We start from the raw sequence: 18,502 nt of genomic DNA, 5'->3' as shown, positions 1-18,502 counted from the left end.
TCTTGGCAAAGGTGATCCATGGCCGTAGCAGTCGTGTGGGCACGATTTTGGCGGGACATAGCCTGTTTATTTTGGGATGCGGTTCGAGGGGCAAATGAGGGCGTGACATGTGGCTACGTAGGGAGCTTTTCGGATTTTCCCGCATGGCTGTTTTGGGCAGCTGTGAGGTGGCGAGATTCGATTGGGTAGATGGGGGAGCAAACTGTGTGAGTTGACGCTGTCTTGGACGACAAGAAGGTCGCCCACAACACAATGCTCTTCTGTCTTGGTTGACTTCTCAACAGTGTCTTTTAAATAATACTTACATTGCTTAATTCTTAAAATTTGTTATTTGTATATTTTCATGTACACCCTGTTTGGTTTTGCGACTTCATTTCTAATTTTAAATTTGTATGTTCGTAACTAGAAAAATAAAGGGATTTCATTTTGGGAATTCGATTTCATGTAATTGAACATTAAAAAAAAAAAATCAAATTCTATCAAATATGTGAAATTTGCTAATGAATTGTACAAATTTAAACAAAAAATTCAATTAAATCTTATATTTTAAGCTATACTATACCAAAAGAATTCATTTTCAAGTGAATTCTGTATAAAATTATTTTACAAATGAATTCTGCAGTTCAAATTCATTCGTCTCAAACATTGCCTTAAACATGTACTTCAATAAAATGTGATATTCTTACTGTTTCCCTCCTCGCCTTAATTTGAGATATCTAACTTAAAAAGTTTCATATATTGAGTGTTTTGCTTCGTATTATTTGTATAAAAATTAAGACTTACGAAATTGAACCAATTGAATAATTGTTCAAATTGAAAAAACAAGAAAAAAAAATCTAAAATAACAAAGTGTAGGTATATAAAAGTAATATGGATGAATAAGATAAAAGCATAAGCTGATCCATGGCACCTTGCCTTTTGTTCTGTTTCTGCCAAATCCGTCCATCTCTAATTTATAATTTGGTCAAAAATGATATTATATTTTTAATATTTTAATAGATTTAGTTATTTTAATTATTTTTAATAAGAAAATTGAATTGAACTAAAATAATTAATAAATTAAAGCAAACCATTATACAAATTAAACCGGAATAAAATGTCAATTTCAATTGATTTAATTCGATTATTTTGATGCAAAACCAATCGAAAATGGGTAGTTGGAAACTGATAAGAGAAGAAATAAAATAAAATAATTAATATTATAAATTTGATGCATCGCTGTCTACACAATTTCGCCGGAACATAAGTTGAAGAAAGTGGACCTTCGCCAACGCCAAGAAAATCAATTTCTTATCCCGCTCGAGAAACGCCGGTCGCTCACGAAATGCAGGCCGCTTTGAAGGGCAAGTATGAATCGGACAAAACCGCCGCCGTTGCTACCGTCGCCGCCAACGCCGGCGACGTCAAGCTCCGGGCTTCCTTGACCGACGCCACCGTCGTCAGCGGGCCCAGCTTAAACGGCCTGTCTCTCGCCGTCGAAAAGCCGGGCTTCTTCATCATCGACTACAACGTCCCCAAAAAGGTACGCAGCCACAATTAAGGCATAGCCGGGTACTTACAATTGCCGATGTTTGACAATCGTTTTAGTGTTTTTCCTTTTCTGTTTTTTTTTTTTGGTTAGGATATTAGGTTTCAGTTCATGAACACAGTTAGGGTTGCGGAGAAGCCATTGAATTTGACTTACAGTCACAGTAGAGGGGATAACCGGACGGCACTGGACGGGACGCTGGTTTTCGATCCGGCGAATAAGGTGTCGGCGAATCATGTACTTGGTTCGGGAAACTGCAAGCTGAAGTACACTTACGTGCACGGCGGAGCGACCACGTTCGAGCCGAGCTACGAATTCGCAAAGAATTCGTGGGATTTTGCAGTTTCGCGGAGGGTTTACAGCGAAGATGTGTTTAGGGCTTCGTATCAGACGTCGAGCAAGGTGTTGGGGCTGGATTGGTCGAGGAATTCGAAGTTGAACGGATGTTTCAAGGTATAGATAATCGTTTCATATTCTCTTCATTGGTTGGATCGCAAATTGAATTATGGTGCAGTGGCTCTGCATTCTTAAATGGGTGCTAAATTACTAATGATTTTTTTTTTATGGTTTTTAAGGGCTTAAACTGATTGATTATTAGCTATTGGAACTCAAACATGCCGGGATTATTTTGTTTGTCGTAGTTAAGCCAATTTCTGATGGAAAATTCTAAATTGCTAAAAGAACTTTACTATCGTTGCATACAATGCAACTACTCAATTTGCACTGTAAGTTTGTAGTCATGCACGAGTGTTTGTTGTTTTTTATTTTATGGTTCTCTAGTAGATAGATATTTGATTGAGTTCCTGCTGTAGAAATGTTTTACTTACCTGCGAACGATGGTTGTTGACAACAAACTCAAGTTCAAATAAAGTTGTGAGTCTAAATGATGACTGCCTAATCTTGCTAAGGCAGTGCTTGCAGATATTTTGTTGAAACCTATGGATCTTTATTCTCATACTAGGTGATAAAGTAGTGATTCAGATAGTCCAGGATATTTCTTACCCAGGAAACGGTATGGTCAAGGAAGTTAAATCTGTTTGTGATTTAGATTGATAAGAGATTGGAAATTAACCAGTTCAATAGGTTTTAGCTTCTAAGGATTAGAAAATGAGAAAATGCCGTTCTTTGTTGAGGCCCTAAGAGTACTGCTGGCGTTAAATTCGTAATCCAAATCTGAAGTCTGACAATAAACAGCGACTTAGTGGGTTAATACTAAACCACATGGATATGCATAGAAGCCTTGGGTTATGTTATCAAAAAAAGGGAAAGGTTTAATAAAATATGAAAAATAAAAGTGTGTGCTCTGTGTGTTTGTTCCTTAACTTTCATTGTTTTGAAAACCAGACTGGATTGACTGGCTTGACCAGTAAAATAGGGAACGAATCCAGTTCAAGGTAAAAAATCCAGTCGGCAAAAAGTCAGCTTGTTTTTCTAGTGAACCACAGTCAAACTAATGAATTATTAGTATGGGCCACTTTTTTTTTGGTTGCTTTTCAATTTTGTTTTTAAATGTTAGAAAATATAATGATAATTTGAGGTATATGGAAAGAATTGATTCCCACTATTTAAATACCGTCTATCATGTGTTAAATACATGGACAGCTTTTTATGCAATTTAAATATTTGATCTTCAGTTTTATTTTATTGTCCACTATTTGAAGGCCATCCATCATTTTGTAAATACATGGATAACTTTTTCTGTAATTTAAATATTGGATCTCGAGTTTTATTTATTTTCATTTCATCACAATCATAGGACAATCTTACTTAATGCATTCTGAAATTTATTGAGTATTATGTGATGGATTTTATTTTTCTAAATTTTTATATCATAGTTTTAATTAATATATTTATGTATTCTGTAAAATACATCCCAATTCGACCCTATTTGACCAATAAACTATGGACCTCTCCCCTTTTTTGGTTTAATACCTTGATCCAGTTTCCTAATCATTGTTTCACATACTTTGAGTGGATTTTTCTTCTATTTGTGTTCTGCTCTGAAATCACACAGCACTCTTTAGCCGCTTGACTTCCTATGTTCTTACTTATCATCGCCTAGATTGCTTCACCATTCTCGTCATGGTTATTAAAATTGAACTTAGTTGGCTGGTTGGATGGCATACCAATCACCAAGTCACTATAGTTCAGAAAAAGGACTGGAGGTGTGTATAAACCAATCAAAACTGGTTGATTTTACTGGTTTACAAAAAGTTGGTTATATTAATTTTTATCTAAATTATTAAATATCTCACAATGTTTACAGATCTATTTTCTTTAATAGATGGGTAAAGTACTCTTTTGTGAAAAAAATGAAAAAATGATAAAAGGAGACGATATAAACAGCAACTCCTTTCATTTTCGTAAAAATCCCAGTCTGTCAAGTACGAACTCTTTGTTTTAAGTCCCTAGTCTCATTTTTGGTCATCTTCATTCAGCCATCGCTTTACCTCCATCACTAGTAGTTTATGTTAAACTCTACTTGCATGTATAATGATGATGAGATTAGATGATCTTAGTTAATTTTTTGTATTTATAATTAATTTGTAATTATGAAATTTGAATATTTAATTAATGATTCATGCTCTTATTATATTTTAATATTTTTTGAATGTTAATAACTGGCAATAATATATTCTTGTGGCCTAACAAGTAACGTTATTATATTTTATATATAAATTTCTGAATCAGCAGTTTGACCAGTCAGCTATTGATTGAATTTGTGAACCAATACCCTGACCGATTCGATGATCTGTCTACTTTTAATAACTATGGTTCTTGTAATTGGACATTCTATTGAGCAATGCTGGGTGCTTTGGAACACAAGGCAGTGCCAATAGGATTAGTATTCTTTAGAAAATAATACATCGCAACTAGATACGTGCTCTTAGGAATTTATTTGTCAAAAGAAGAATATAGAATATGAAGCAATTTCTCATATTCTGTTCTAGAAAAAAATTATTGTTGGTGACTATTTCTCTGATCCAGTATCACATGTTGTTTTGACATTCTTTTCTAAACTGAATTACAATTCTTCTTTTGAAGCCAACTTTTGCTGCAAGGGGAAGCACAATTCTATTTTCATTCTAGATACTCTTTTGGAGAAAGGCAATTTGCTAAATGTTTAAAGCCTAAGTTTCCTTTACAGCCTATCAGTATTTGCCTTGGATTGGTCCGAAATTACTGCTTTGGTAGCTGATTACAGATTTTTTTTATAGCATCAGTGAGAAGTTAAAAATGGTTAGGGCTTAGCTGCATCTATATGCTTAGTTTGCGAGGCTGTTTCTGCCTGTAAAATAAATTTCAAAGGTTTGTGCAATCTTTTTAAAACAATTTGGTTGAAGAGTCCGTGCCTCCTGGATGATAATTCTAACATTTTGTCTCTGATCTCTCCCCAGATCTCCGCATCCGTCAATCTTGGAGAGGAGAAACAAGTTCCAAAGTTAAGTGCTGAGACGACATGGAATTTTGAAATGTGAATTTTCATCCCATTACTGTTTTAATTGGGCTGTTCTGTTGTGGAAATTTGAATTTGGAAAAGCCAGGTTGCTGTGGCTGGGTTCCCTGTACCACCCAGTAGAGGAAAACCTAGTGCCTCTGAACATCAACATACATTTGCAGTAGCAGTTGTTCTGTTTGTATTTCTAAATGAGCTGAGCATCATGCTACGGCCAGCTCCATAGCCATTTATTTTCAGGAAAATATGTTCCCATTTGGACTCGTAAACCTTTGATTTCTTGCTGCCGAATAGTTTTATTTTCTAGTTGATATATTGACGCTGGGACAGTGCTCAGCTCTTTCCTTTTGTTGGAGAATCTACCACAGGAAGAATAGGATGGGAGAGTTCCCACAAAGGAGAGAGTATTTTGTTTTTTTGGGGCACTAATCGTGAACACATGGTAGCATGTAATTGGTTCGGGACACAATGGTGTGGTGCCTTGGAAATACAAAATATTTTCTCCTTTGTAAGGCTGACTTCAACCAAATTCCCAACGTGGCTTTCTATTATATTATAAATAATTTATTTTTTATTTTAAAAATTTTGTCTGCTCTAATAACACTTTCAATTCTCTTATTTATTTATTAATAAATTTTAATTTTATTTATTTTATCTTACATATAATTTTTATTATATAAAATAAATAATTAAATAGCACATACTTAAATTTAATAATTAAAATATATAAATATACAATATTATTTATTTAATGTGTCAATAAATTAAAAATTCAAAAAGAAGATCGCAAATCAATTTGAAAACTTGATGAACAACGAGCTACAACAATAGGTTCATTATCAGTTGTTCTACTCATTAGTGTTGTTGTTGCTTTTCTTCATCGTTGCTGTCTTTGGATCTGGTAAGGCTCTTTCGCTATTGCTTGTTGCCTTCGTTAGTCTTTTGTCGTGTTTGTAACTCATTTTTTATGACGTTGATGGTCATTGTGGAAGAGGGCAAAATAGATGGCGGTGCTATCCTTGAAGATTTCGATCGTAACAATTGGCAACTCTTTTGAGCTTTGCCAAAATTTTGGTGATGGTGAAGGCTGTTGAAGGCGTGATTTTGGGGTTAATTCCCTAAATTTGGCGATAGTGACTCGTCTAACAAATTGTTGGAGTCAGTCTAAGACAATTCTCCCAGCTTAACTTCATGTTTTTATCACAAACACGTGATAAAATATGATTGGTTTGGAGTACAATAATAATACCTTAGAGGCATATAAGACTTTTTTCTCTTGTGAAAATTTTAACAGTTTTATTTTTTGAACGGGGGAAATGCAAACCTTTCTTTTGCTTGACACTATAAGTATAAATGTCATATCAAGTCATTCATATTATGTATTTAGCTTGAAAATATAAATTTTTAAAAAAATAAAAAAGGAGTTTGTTTACTTTAATTGTGTTATATTTGTAATCTCAATATGTTATAATATATAATTGAATTGTGATACAATATTGGGATAGTGATAGAATATTATGGTTTTATTAATTATTTTCTCAAACAAATCGAAACAATCAACACTATCTAACATTACCAAAGTTGATCAATGTCTTTTAAACAAATCTCAAATCTCATAATGTTTGGTGAAATGTACTCTTGTATCAGCCGATTAGTTCCACATGTTCCAAAGAATAAATTAAAAAAAGAACCGTTTGGCGGTTTGTAGGGAAATTAGAAGTTCCGGTTCGTCGGCGGTCGGCATGATCCAAACCGGAAAAAATTGCGATTCGGCAACCAATAACAGTTCACGGGGACATGGCGCCTTTTCCCAAATTTCGAACATTTGCCGCCGAAAACACGACCATCACTCTCTGCACTCATTTTATCATCTCTCTTCCTAATCAGATCCATCAACACAAACCCTAGCTCTTCGTCACTTTGCTAACCGATCTCTTCTCTCATGGAGAACGACGACGATTACCAGTCCTTCTCACCTCCCGAAGAGCCCTCGCCTCCGATCTACCCGCGGAAGCTCAAGCGCTTGAAGAAAGCGACCAAAGTCTCGAATGAACCTCCGCCGGAAACTGAATACCCGGACATTCCGATGCCACTAGTTGATCCTTTCAAATCTCAACGGTTGGAATTCCCAGATTCCGAGGAGTTGGGTGAGCCTCTACGATCTCAGTTGCCTTCCACCGAGGGTTTTGATGTGGAGGATGGGTTGAATTCTGGAAGTAGTCGATTGCATTTTGGAGTAGATCGGGAAGAAACTAAGAGAGCTTTGGATTTTAATGATGGGACCGATGGATTTTGGGAAAGGTCTGAGCAAAATTCTGGAAATAAAGAAGTGCTCTCTGATTTGAAGATGGGAGGATCCGAGAAGAAGCGGCTTGATGGAGCAGAATCGATTGGAAGTAACGAGAAGAAAAAAAAGAGAGCTAAGAGTCTTGGAGATGATGCCAAACCCAGAATTACATCTTCCTCCAACAAGAGGAGAGAAACAAAGGTAGATTTTAAACCTCTGGTTTACTAACCATGCACTTTTCCCTAACGGGTTGCTCAGTGATGGTTCTGCTAATTTACAGGAAAGAAGAACTTATCTACAGCAGCTTCATGTTGAGTCTCAGAGATTATTGCGAGGTAAAATACTGCCATATGAACCTGCAAGAAAATCATAATTGAAATTGTAGACATCCCATTGATTGGTTTCCTTGTGCTTACATTTGTGTGTTTGCTGCATTTTCTTTTCATAGAAACTAGAGATGCCACCTTTAAACCTTTACCAATTGTACAAAAACCTATATCCTTGGTTCTGGAGAAGATTCGGCAAAGGAAGCTGGAGATGTTGAAGAAGTGAGTGACTGAGAAATTTTTTCTTTGTTAGCATTGATTTTCTTATCCTTTTTGCAAATTTATGATTCCATTTTGTGGGTGGCAGAACTGCTAGTCTAAATAGTATCTTCTCTAATGACGAGAGCAATGATTCTTTAAAAGAGGGTGTGCTGCTTCATCACTCAGAGACTGAAACAAGAGAAGTTGAAAATTTTACAGAAGTGATGCAAGAGGAGGCAACTGAATGTCATATGGAAGTAGAGAATAATGTTGATGCTTGTCACAAGAGTGAGTCTAAGGAAGCTGGAGCACAATCAAGTCATAGAGATACTCCATGTCATAAGGGTACTTTGCCACGAATTATAAGTCAGGTATTTTTTTCCTCACCAAAGGCTGCCTTCCATAAAAGATAGCATTTTATTTGGGTTGAATTTCTGATTGCTAATGTTGTTTTGTAGTTTTTATCATTATGACATGATTATGTTATGTGCAAGTGGGATTTCAGATGCATAATGCATCCATAAATTTGACCAGTTCACATGGTTGTTGTCTGAATTGATTATGTAAATTTGTTTTCATCAAAACCTTGTCAAGTCATTAGGCAGCAGGCAAGTCACCAATTCTGCATTGTTAGATTTACAGAGGTAATAATAAGCAGCTAGATGAATCTACTTTTAAAGCCAAACTACCTTTTGTAACATGAGTTAGTCCATTTTAAAATTAGACAAATTCCTGAACTAACTCTTGCTTCTTTCTAAGTACAGGCCTTGGATGAGCAAACGATGCATTCATTCCGACCTCCAGTCAATAATACTCAGGTTTTCTTCAATTCCTCAAGGGAAATTGCTTGTCCTCACTTCTCTCTAAGAGGTTGTAGAAATATTCATTATTTCTCATCATTTTCATGTTGCAGGATCTATTTGATGATTCCCAGACAAGTCAGGACAATGACAAGATGTCTAATGACCAGAATGATTGTCCGTTAGAAGAAGTTTTAGCACCATCAATACTTGCAATGAAATTGAAGTTTGATTCTGCCCCTTGTGATGACATGTGAGAGTTAAAAATGTTTATAATCCTGTAGAATTGACCGTCCTTATATTCACCTTTGATTTTATAACTTATTAATCTGTCACCTTGCTTGATTGGCATGCATGATGCGAAAATACATGCTAGCTGGTGCAAAAGTTCATTTTCTTGTTATTTTTGTAAGTATGAAATTTGACCCAGGTGTCATCTTCTATCAACTATAAAGATGTTCTGTTTCATTTTGCAGATATTCTGATGAAGAGGATAATGATAAGGAGAACACTGATCCAAGCTTAGATAAAGCTGATAATGGATGCTCTTCTCAAAATGGTGATCCTGTTAAAGCTTTTGTTGACGAGGAAGCTGAGGAAGAAGATGATAGTGACAATGACTTATTGCGCTTCCAAGAAAATGAAGAAGAAGACGACATTGAAAGCTTTGAGGAATTTAATGATCTGATAGCAACTGAGTGTGAAGAGAAGCCAGTTGATAATGAAAAACGCACTGAACTCCATCAGAAGTGGCTGGAGCAACAGGATGCAGTTGGAACAGAGAATCTTTTGCAGAGACTGAAATATGGCTCAAAACTAAGAGACACAACTTTGGTTGCTGAAGAGGAAGAAGACGACGAAGATGAAGAAGATTTTAGTGACGAAGCTGCTGAAGATCCTGTAAAAACAAATGTAGTTCGTCTAAATTCAAGAATCGCAAAGCAAATGATTCCTCAGATGTTTTCTGATAAAAATGAGGGCTATTTATCATCTGATGGTGAAGAGACAGAAAAGAGGCTTCTCAAAGAACGCCTCCTTGGCAAAGCGGTGGGTTATTATTGTCTAAAACTTGTATTTTTGAAAAGTCTAGTTTTTACTATTTTATACTGTTCTCTCTCTGAATTCTGCTCATTAATATAATAATTTCATTGGCAAATACACCATGTCTTTTTCATTATTTTTTGTTCAGTTGTTTCCTACAAAATAGTTTATTTTCATAAATTTTAACAGGAAGAGCAAGGCAAACTGTTGTCTCCTGTTGAGGATGAGAATTCGAGAGAAGTCTTTGGCCTCATAAAGAAGTTGAACACCTTTCCGGATGCAAAGAAGAAAGAAAAAACATCATGTAAGATGTTTCTTTGTAGCTCATTTGTATTGTGGACTTACATGTTTTACCAATTGTTGCTTACTAAGTTTTGTTACGTTCTTGCAGCTTATTTTGATAAGATGCTTAGAGGAAGAAAAAACATTTACTCTTCAAAGGTAAAATTATCTACGTTTGTTGCAAAAATAATAAGTCATTTGGTATCTTTGTTTGCTTTTACAAAGCATTAAGTTCTCCTTGCCAGAACTAGACAAAGTGATGACTGCCATATAAGATTGCGCCCTCATTTCTGGTTTTGGACAGCCACTTTGAGAAACATCTATCACCATTTTATTTTAGATGTCTCTAATTTACTTTCATCCAATTCCTCAAATTTGCTCATGTCTTTCCATTGGTGAAAATATAAATACAAGAATAAATTGAAGTTTGTTACTTCTGGAAGTCGATGTCCTAGAATATATTTGCAGGATGAGGGGTTTCTGTGGCCCCTTAGATTTATAATTTCCAGATGTTCTAAACAAAATATCATTGATTGGCAAGTTAAAATTTATGCAGCCAACCCCACCTAGTGTCTAGTTCGATTAAGGCCTGATATGTTGTTGATTTAACTAGAACGCCCCCCCCCCCTCCCCCCCTCCCAAACGCTGCGTGCAAAAAAAAAAAAAAAAAATCCCAAATATACAAAGCAAGCAAAAATAAACAAATTAAATACTTCAATCAAATTCATTTCTTCTTCTAATCTAAAAAATTGAAGCTATAAAAACTTAATCACAAACCTGTTTGTTTTTCATTGTCCTAATATTTTATGGCTGACTCTTTCAAAGTGTTGAAGCAAATTATTTTGACCATATTTAATTTTCGCTACTTAAAATTCAAAGCTGCATGCTGTAAATATTTTGAATTATATTGGATTTTAATGTTAATAGTTTGTTTGAGGTATGAAATTTGTATTGAAATTTATAAACCATTTATTCCAAAGAAAAAAATATGACTACCACTAACATTTCCTTTTCCAGTGTAAACTTTTATCTTTAACAATAAAGTTGGATCTTAAATTATATTGAATTCAATAGTTTTGGCTCCCCTTTTGTCAATGTATCTCCTCCCCATGCTAGAAAACCTGTAACTTTACATGCTCAAAATCTTGCACTGCCAATGACTTATGTGGATGTGTTATTATTCTATTATACTACTGGGACTTATATAATTTCCTACATAAGACAGTTCATGTCAGGTCCCAAAAAATAAACTAATAAAAATTATGCCATAATTGGTGTCCATGCCATATCAGGGCCTGCAGGTTTCCTTTAATGTTGAGGTCCTACTCTTTGTCTATCAGATCAGATCTAGGTATTAAAAAATGCTCCTTAAAGTTCGGTTGGACGTACAGATATGTTCTGTTATTTTGTGGGCAGCCCTATTCTTGCATGCAGTTTGCACCATATAGGTTTACTGCACTATATCGGTTGATAAATGTTGCAGTCGTCTTTCCTTGGCCGTGCACCAAGCCATTCGCTTCCTTCATCTTACAAGCAAGGGGCAAGCGCTGTTCGATCTTTTGTTTTTGGACGGGATGACAGTAACAGCAGGAGCTCAATCTCACTGTCGGAGGATTCTTCTGATGTGGTAAGCTTTACCAAGATGCATAATGAACATTAACACGTCATCTGGTTGATATGTAGTGTTCCATTTTGTCAGTACCCAATTATGTTCATTTTGGGAAGTCTAGGATCCAAATCTCATTATTTTCAAATGAAAGCTTACAAACATCTAATGGTGGGGTGGTGGATGCTTAAATATGCAATTAAAATTCTCTTTCTAAATGATATTATTTTTTTATGGTTGATATTAGATATCCGAATGGAGTAATAAATTTATGATGTAACTTATTAGGTATCATCACTGAAAGATGTATGAAATAATTGGCAGTGGAACTCTTAAAACCGTTTTCGTTTGGATCCCTGCAGAGTTCTATTCTCAGCCTGGATCAAGATTATCTGTTTCATTTTACCAGTAAATTTTTGCCTTTTCACTTTCCCAGATCTCTCTTGCTGTGCCCATGCAGTAGCTCTCAGGATTTGCTAATTTTCCTTCCTAACATGCAGATTTCACGAGAAAACCGGCCAACAAGGAATGGCACGGCTAAGTTTAGTAGCTCGCAGTCCAAACGTAGTGCCCAAAGCTCTGAGAGTAAGAGTGCGGCTGAAACATCCACTGGCACTTCACTATTTGAGATATTGAAGCGATCATCAGTGCAGTCCAATGGGTGCAACCAAGAAGGTTTGGTTGGCCTAACTCAAACCGTATTTGCTGCTTTTAAAGTTCCAAAGAAACCCATAAAGATTGAAGGAAGAAACTAAAGGCAAAGAGGAATGAATAGCATTATTTCTTGCCCCAAGTGAGGATGTTTTAGTTTAAAGAATCTTTTCAACTTTGCCAATTTTATGTTCTTGCTGAGGAGTGAGGGGGACTGAAGCTTACAGGTACTTTTGAGTGTCACGGGGGACAGCCATAACCATATATGTTTAGACAGTGAGCTGTCATGGGGCATTACGGTGCCGCTTGTGACAAGAGCTCACTAGATCTTGCCGTCCCATTGCAAAAGTTGAATTCATTTTTCAGTTTCTTATTCAAGCAAAAATTTCATTATACTCCAACAATTTGATAAACAATGTCAATTCTTATAAATTGACCGTGTACAAATAAATTTATAATATTTTTTAAAATTAATAATCATTTATAGTAGTGAATAAATTTATTATTAATTTGAATAGAATTATTATAAATTTATATGTTTTATGTCAATCTTTGAATGTTTATTAAAATTGTTTGCAGTGATAGAATTTCTCAATAAAATTATGACTTTTCTTTTACTTTACCATTAGAAAATAAGAGAGAATAAGCAACTTAGGCATATATTTGTGTTATTTGCCTTCAAATTATAAGAGGGGACTATTCTTACTTATATTAATAAATGGCATGATAGTTGTATTGTTAGGACAAGTGGGTGGTTACATGGTGGATGTTATAAAATAAAAGATTAAATAATTATAAAATGTTCGCTAGGATTGTAGTTGTTGGGCTTAACCTACTTAGGTAAAACTCAACGAATGATAAATTTTTAAAATATGACAAAATTGGTGAATTTTGTTGAAATATAAATTATGTGAGTTTTTATAATTCAACAATAATAATAAAAGACTATACATTTATTAGCTTTTGTCATTGTATGATATTGATTAATTTAAATATTTTAAATTTTTTTATGAATATTAATTTTGATAAAAGATGTCAAAACAAAAAGATCTATTTCTATTGATTGAGATTATAATTTTTTTGTGAATGGATTGACATTTGCCTATCATTGAAAACTTAAAAGAAAATATTTATATTGATTTAAAAAATAAAAATAATTATTTGATGGGATATTTTTATATTAATATATTATATAGTATATAAATAATATATATTTAGATAAAAATAAATATATTGATAATACTCAAATTATGACGTCAATAATTACTTCGATCCAGAGCAGAGGGAAATCTCCCGTGTTTAAATACGAGTAGTTTGTAGTTTCCAATTCTTTATTATCCAAAAATAGGAACCAATTAGATAAGAGCGATGGGGGCTTCTCGGTCATTTGGGCCTTTCTTCGCTGCGTTGGTACTCGGCTTTCCTTCCACGTTTCTCGCCACAGATGACACCAGTGAAATATCGTCCGTAGGGAATCCGCTCCCTCTTATTACCACCGGCTCGCGCCCGAGGGTTGTCTCCTTCCCACCATCTCTGCCTGAAATATCGAAATCCAAGTCTAATTTTCTTTGCCCTAATTTTCACTTGAGATTTCAAAGTAACGAAGCTTCTCTGCACTTTCACTCTGCTCAAGCAACTTCCTTCACAAATCCACTCTTGGTCGACTCTGACTTTCTGTTCAATCAAGGTCACAGCACAGTGAGACGAAGATCTGGAGCTATATATAATGATCCACCGCCTCTGAACTTGGCCGCAGTGGTGCTCGAAAAAGCTTCGACAATGGCGACTTGTGAGAAAGGCAAGTTTTTTATCTCAATCTGTTTTCTTTTCCTGTTGGTTTCGCCGTCTAGGGCTTTTGTGAACTCGAACTCGGCTGTGAACCAAAAGGGGGCTGAGGATGAGAATAGAAATCACGCTGATGAATCCAGCGTGTTGGATCAGCACCGTCGTCTGCTGGAACAGCTGGAGGAGATGGTGAGAAACCTTAGCGAGCTGGTGTCTAGGTTAGACTCGCGTCTTCCGGAGACGCCGAGGGCTGGACGTGTAGATGAAAAGCACAGTGTTGAGGAAACTAATTATGTTCGGGGGAATGTTAAAATCGATTCAAACAATTACGAGGGCGGTCATTTGGTTGAAGGGATCAAGGAGAGTGAAGATGGTTTAGATGGTGGTAAGGTTAGGGATGGGGAAAGGCCGGGAGCGGTGTCAATTACCAAGTACAGTCCATTTTGGTCGGAGGGATTTCATCATGTGTCGGCATTGAAACTGAATTTTGATGCTACTTGCATTAATGTATTGCCATTTAGAGATTACGAGGGCTTGAGCAAGTATGTCGCGGTTGGCAATGCGGGGGGGAAGGTTTATGTCTTTTTGCGGAATGGTGATGTTGCTGCCGAGTTTTATACTTTGTCGGATTCACCTATTACTGCCATGTTGTCATATATGTCTGTTTACAAGAATGAGAGCTTTGTCGTTACAGGGCATAGTAATGGTTTAATCTCAATGCATAGAGTTTGGGAGGCATCAAGTGGAGAGGAGTGGACTTCACTGTCTACTGAAAATGTTCGCAAATTTGCTATAGAAGAAAATGTGGATGATGGGTCATCGATAACAATGTTGGAAGTGCATCATGTTGGGAGGATCAGGTATCTTTTGTGCACTGATGTTAGTGGGAAGATTAGGGTTTTTAGAGAGAACGGAATGCTCCATGGGTTGGGCGTTCCAACAAGAAGACCACTTGCATTCTTGAAACAAAGGCTTTTATTTCTGACAGGGACTGGTGCTGGATCACTGGATTTGAGGACCATGAGAATCAGGGAGACTGAATGCGAGGGGTTGAACCAGTCTTCTGTTGAGAGATATGTTTTTGATGCAACAGACAGGTCAAAGGCATATGGTTTTACGAGCCAAGGTGATCTGATCCATGTGTTGTTACTGGGGGATATTGTGAACTTCAAGTGCAGGGTTAGGTTCAAAAGGAAGTTTGAAATGGACAAGCCTCTAGCCTTACAGGCAATTAAAGGGTATTTGCTAATTGTTAACCAAGAGAAGGTGTTTGTGTATAATGTCTCATCAATGCATTACGTTAGGGCTGGAGGCCCCCGGTTTCTTTTCTCAGCTGGTTTTGATGAGATCAGGTCATCATTTCTTCATTATCAACCTATGCACATGGACAAGCAAAAGAGGACAGAAATACCTTTACTAGCTAGTGACCATGAGAAGTTTGTTATTCTTGGTCTTGGGGGTGGGTATTTGGGAATGTATCGCTCCAATCTTCCAGTTTTTAAAGGGGAATTCAATACAATGCTATGGACCAGTCCACTATTTTTCTTTGTTCTTTTCCTCTTTGGAGCATGGCAATTTTTTGCCAAGAAGAAAGAAGCACTTACTTCATGGGGCCCAGATGATCCTTTTACCTCCACATCTATTAGTAATGCAGTTCCATTAGGTTCTGGCCCTGTTGACAGATCTTTTAACGAGGCTCCGAGAACTGGTGATGTTATGGATCTGAGAGGTGGTGGTATAAGAGGCCAATCAAGAAGGTTTGTGTCTCCATCTGGATATCATGGTGGATCAGCTAGTTCCTATAGGCCTACTGTGGCAGATGCCAACTCTAGACCTTCTGTTGATCCTAATTATAGAACGCCATCTGAACTGAAATTTAGGGGATCAAATCTAGAATCTACAGGCTTTCATAAAAGAAGAGAGAGTTTCTTTGCAAACAATTCAGTCGTGGATGATAGCCACTGACTTGCCTGATCAGTGGCCTGAACTGTTACTAGATCCAGTCAATGTTGTTTTTAAGTTTAACCTTATAATCTCGCCTTTTGCTTGCAATGGTCATAAACTTTGTAATTTTGGTTGTCTGAGGAAGAAATAATAGGACTATGTTATACCAATGAATTCAGCAAATGGACAATTGTGGCCTTTGACCCCTTGTGTATATAGGTCCATTCTATCGACTTTTTAAATACTATAGTGTTGCCTGATGAGGCAATCAAAAGATCCTCCCTCATATGTGGAACCGCATAATTGAACAAATTTCTTAAGGATTATGAAATTGACTTTTCTAGTTTTCTTTTTTTCGTTGGTGCCAATACAACAACAACAGCATTGTTGGTGGTGGTGGTGGTACTAGGTTATTTCAATTTGCACTTGTTCTTTTTCTCTTATGGTCACAGTACCAACTGTCCTCAAATATTATGTGGTGGACCATTTGGTTACCATCACCCGAGCTGAGATGTCTCTTTCTCTGCTCGTGGCAGCAAAAAGAAGTTATTTATTTGTTTATTTCACAAGCTTTTTGTATTTCCTGATTTATTTCAGGGGCGAAGGGGTGATGTTTATATTCATTATATGCATCCCGTCATGTCTTCTCTTAGTTAGTGATTTCTGATTATCTTCCAGTTCATTGGAAGATCGAGATTATGGGCAGCTGTACCAATGTGTTTTGGGTGGAATCTTTTCCTGTTCTCTAGCATCTTTCTCTAGAGTCTCTGGAAGAGCATCCTGTAAAGATAGAAGGGTTTTCTTTGTTAGAGTACATGCAGTGTTACATGGTTCACCATTTCATGGAACAAACTATCTTGTCTATCAATTAATCCCTCATGTTTAATATCTTTATCCCACACATTTTCTTCAGATGGCCAAGAATATACTACACACAGCAAAGAGAGAGATCAAAAGGTTATTCTTTACCCATTATTATTGTGTGCTTTCAGAATGCTATAGTTCATAGCATGGCTCTACTACTTCAGGTTATCTTTGGAATAAGTGAAATGCTCAGAACTGCCTTAATTGCGTTTGTAATTTGATTTAAAATTCCATTTACTTATGCATTTGAATTTGCGTATAATATATATATATATATATATTATATTCCCCCTAATTCTCTCTTTTTCTTTCTTCATTTCTCATATGATATTGATTGCTGAACCCATCATATGCAAACATGGACTAGGTGAGATGGAGGACTAAAGAGGCTATCTGCACTGTAGTAATGGACTTTTTGCCTATATGCTATGGAAAGAGACATTATTAATGCTCCACTTAGAAGTGGCTGCCTTTCCTTTCTTTGTAAATTGTGCTTAACCGAGTGGGATTGGCAATGAAATGTCACACTTCTCAAAATTTTCATTCCATTTCAAAATTTTGGAAAGAAAATAGAGGAAGTTGGTGTTTATATATATATATATATATATTTTAAAGTTTTGGCAACACTTTTGAAAGAAAAAAAAATTAAAAACGGAGTGTGTTTCATTTATTTTATTCATTCTTAAAAGTTTCTACAACCATCCTCTCTCTTCCTCCCCTTAACAACCAAGAAAGCCTTCTTCATCGTTCGCCCGTGTCGACCATTGCTACAGTTCCTGTAGACTCCACCCTATCCCGTTGTCCTTATGACGAACTGAGGCCTTTTCAGTGAACTGAGGTAGATCTGGTCGTTCTCGAGCAGATCCGAGAAAGGTAATGTTGAACACGAATTTAAGAAATCAAATATTATTTTTAGTTTTTATTTTTATTTACTTTACAACCAATCAAAAAAAAAAAAAATGATATTAACTGAAAATAAGAGTGACTGATTTTTTGATAAATTTAAAAATTAAAATAAAATTAATTTTCTGTGGCTGCTGAGTATAGTTATAATCTATATGTTTGGGCTCAACGAGGTCCACTAGTTGAAGTTGGGCCCACTGCAGTGTGAGTGGTCAACCCAATAGCAAGTAACTGAGTAATGTTATTAAATGATTTATTACCATAAAAGAAATGTCAACAATTATCATTTTATTTAAATCTTTTTTATGGGAATTTGATGAATTTCCATTTTTATTTCTTTTAAGTATAAAATAAATGAATTGTGCCAGACCGAATGCAAGGACCGGGTCAAGCTCAATGACCCGTCCCGATTACAAACTCCGGACCCTTTCTTCCAGGAAATTACGGAGATGGGTATTGAAGCAAAGATTGTATGAGCCTTACTGAAGCAACCTTCGAATTTGTGTTCGGCCATTCAAATTTTCAACATTTACATTTCTACCCCACCTCGCTAAACACAAGCAATTATTGAAGTATTCTTTTCGGTATTAAATTGTTAACTGATGTCTCCTTTTCAGTAAATGCACGTTAATATTAGATAACGTATATTTATTATATTTTTTAATAATTAAACAATTTATTAACTAATGATAAATATATTACGTTTTGAACAATTTAATCAATCAATAAAATTATTTAATTACTAAAAATAAAATATAATAAATGCATATTATTTAAAAATAATCATTATCTTTTACCCATTTATCTTTTGTATTATTATTTTTATT

General features: G+C 35.7%; 3 protein-coding genes across 3 annotated transcripts; all 3 read left to right on the top strand.

Moving 5' to 3' along the window:
* The first annotated feature begins 1,237 nt into the window (after nucleotides 1-1,237).
* Nucleotides 1,238-5,333, top strand: LOC127808961 (outer envelope pore protein 24B, chloroplastic-like). The gene is made up of 3 exons (XM_052347715.1): nucleotides 1,238-1,522; nucleotides 1,622-1,981; nucleotides 4,927-5,333. The coding sequence occupies exons 1-3, from the start codon at nucleotides 1,325-1,327 to the stop codon at nucleotides 5,005-5,007; spliced, it is 639 nt and encodes a 212-aa protein (XP_052203675.1). The 5' UTR covers nucleotides 1,238-1,324; the 3' UTR covers nucleotides 5,008-5,333.
* A 1,461-nt stretch (nucleotides 5,334-6,794) lies between these two features.
* On the top strand, nucleotides 6,795-12,623 carry LOC127808431 (uncharacterized). Its single transcript, XM_052346967.1, has 11 exons — nucleotides 6,795-7,473; nucleotides 7,553-7,607; nucleotides 7,721-7,820; nucleotides 7,906-8,170; nucleotides 8,564-8,617; nucleotides 8,713-8,852; nucleotides 9,076-9,646; nucleotides 9,830-9,944; nucleotides 10,032-10,081; nucleotides 11,406-11,549; nucleotides 12,029-12,623. Exons 1-11 carry the CDS (start codon nucleotides 6,928-6,930, stop codon nucleotides 12,281-12,283), a joined length of 2,295 nt encoding a protein of 764 aa, XP_052202927.1. The 5' UTR covers nucleotides 6,795-6,927; the 3' UTR covers nucleotides 12,284-12,623.
* Nucleotides 12,624-13,634: 1,011 nt separating this feature from the next.
* LOC127808432 (uncharacterized membrane protein At1g75140) lies at nucleotides 13,635-16,078 on the top strand. Its single transcript, XM_052346968.1, has one exon. The coding sequence runs from the start codon at nucleotides 13,959-13,961 to the stop codon at nucleotides 15,927-15,929; it is 1,971 nt and encodes a 656-aa protein (XP_052202928.1). The 5' UTR covers nucleotides 13,635-13,958; the 3' UTR covers nucleotides 15,930-16,078.
* The last annotated feature ends 2,424 nt before the right edge of the window (nucleotides 16,079-18,502 follow it).

The sequence above is a fragment of the Diospyros lotus genome, chromosome 8 (assembly GCF_014633365.1).
Source record: "Diospyros lotus cultivar Yz01 chromosome 8, ASM1463336v1, whole genome shotgun sequence".
NCBI classification, from domain to species: domain Eukaryota; kingdom Viridiplantae; phylum Streptophyta; class Magnoliopsida; order Ericales; family Ebenaceae; genus Diospyros; species Diospyros lotus.
This window is presented reverse-complemented; position numbering and strand designations above follow the sequence as displayed.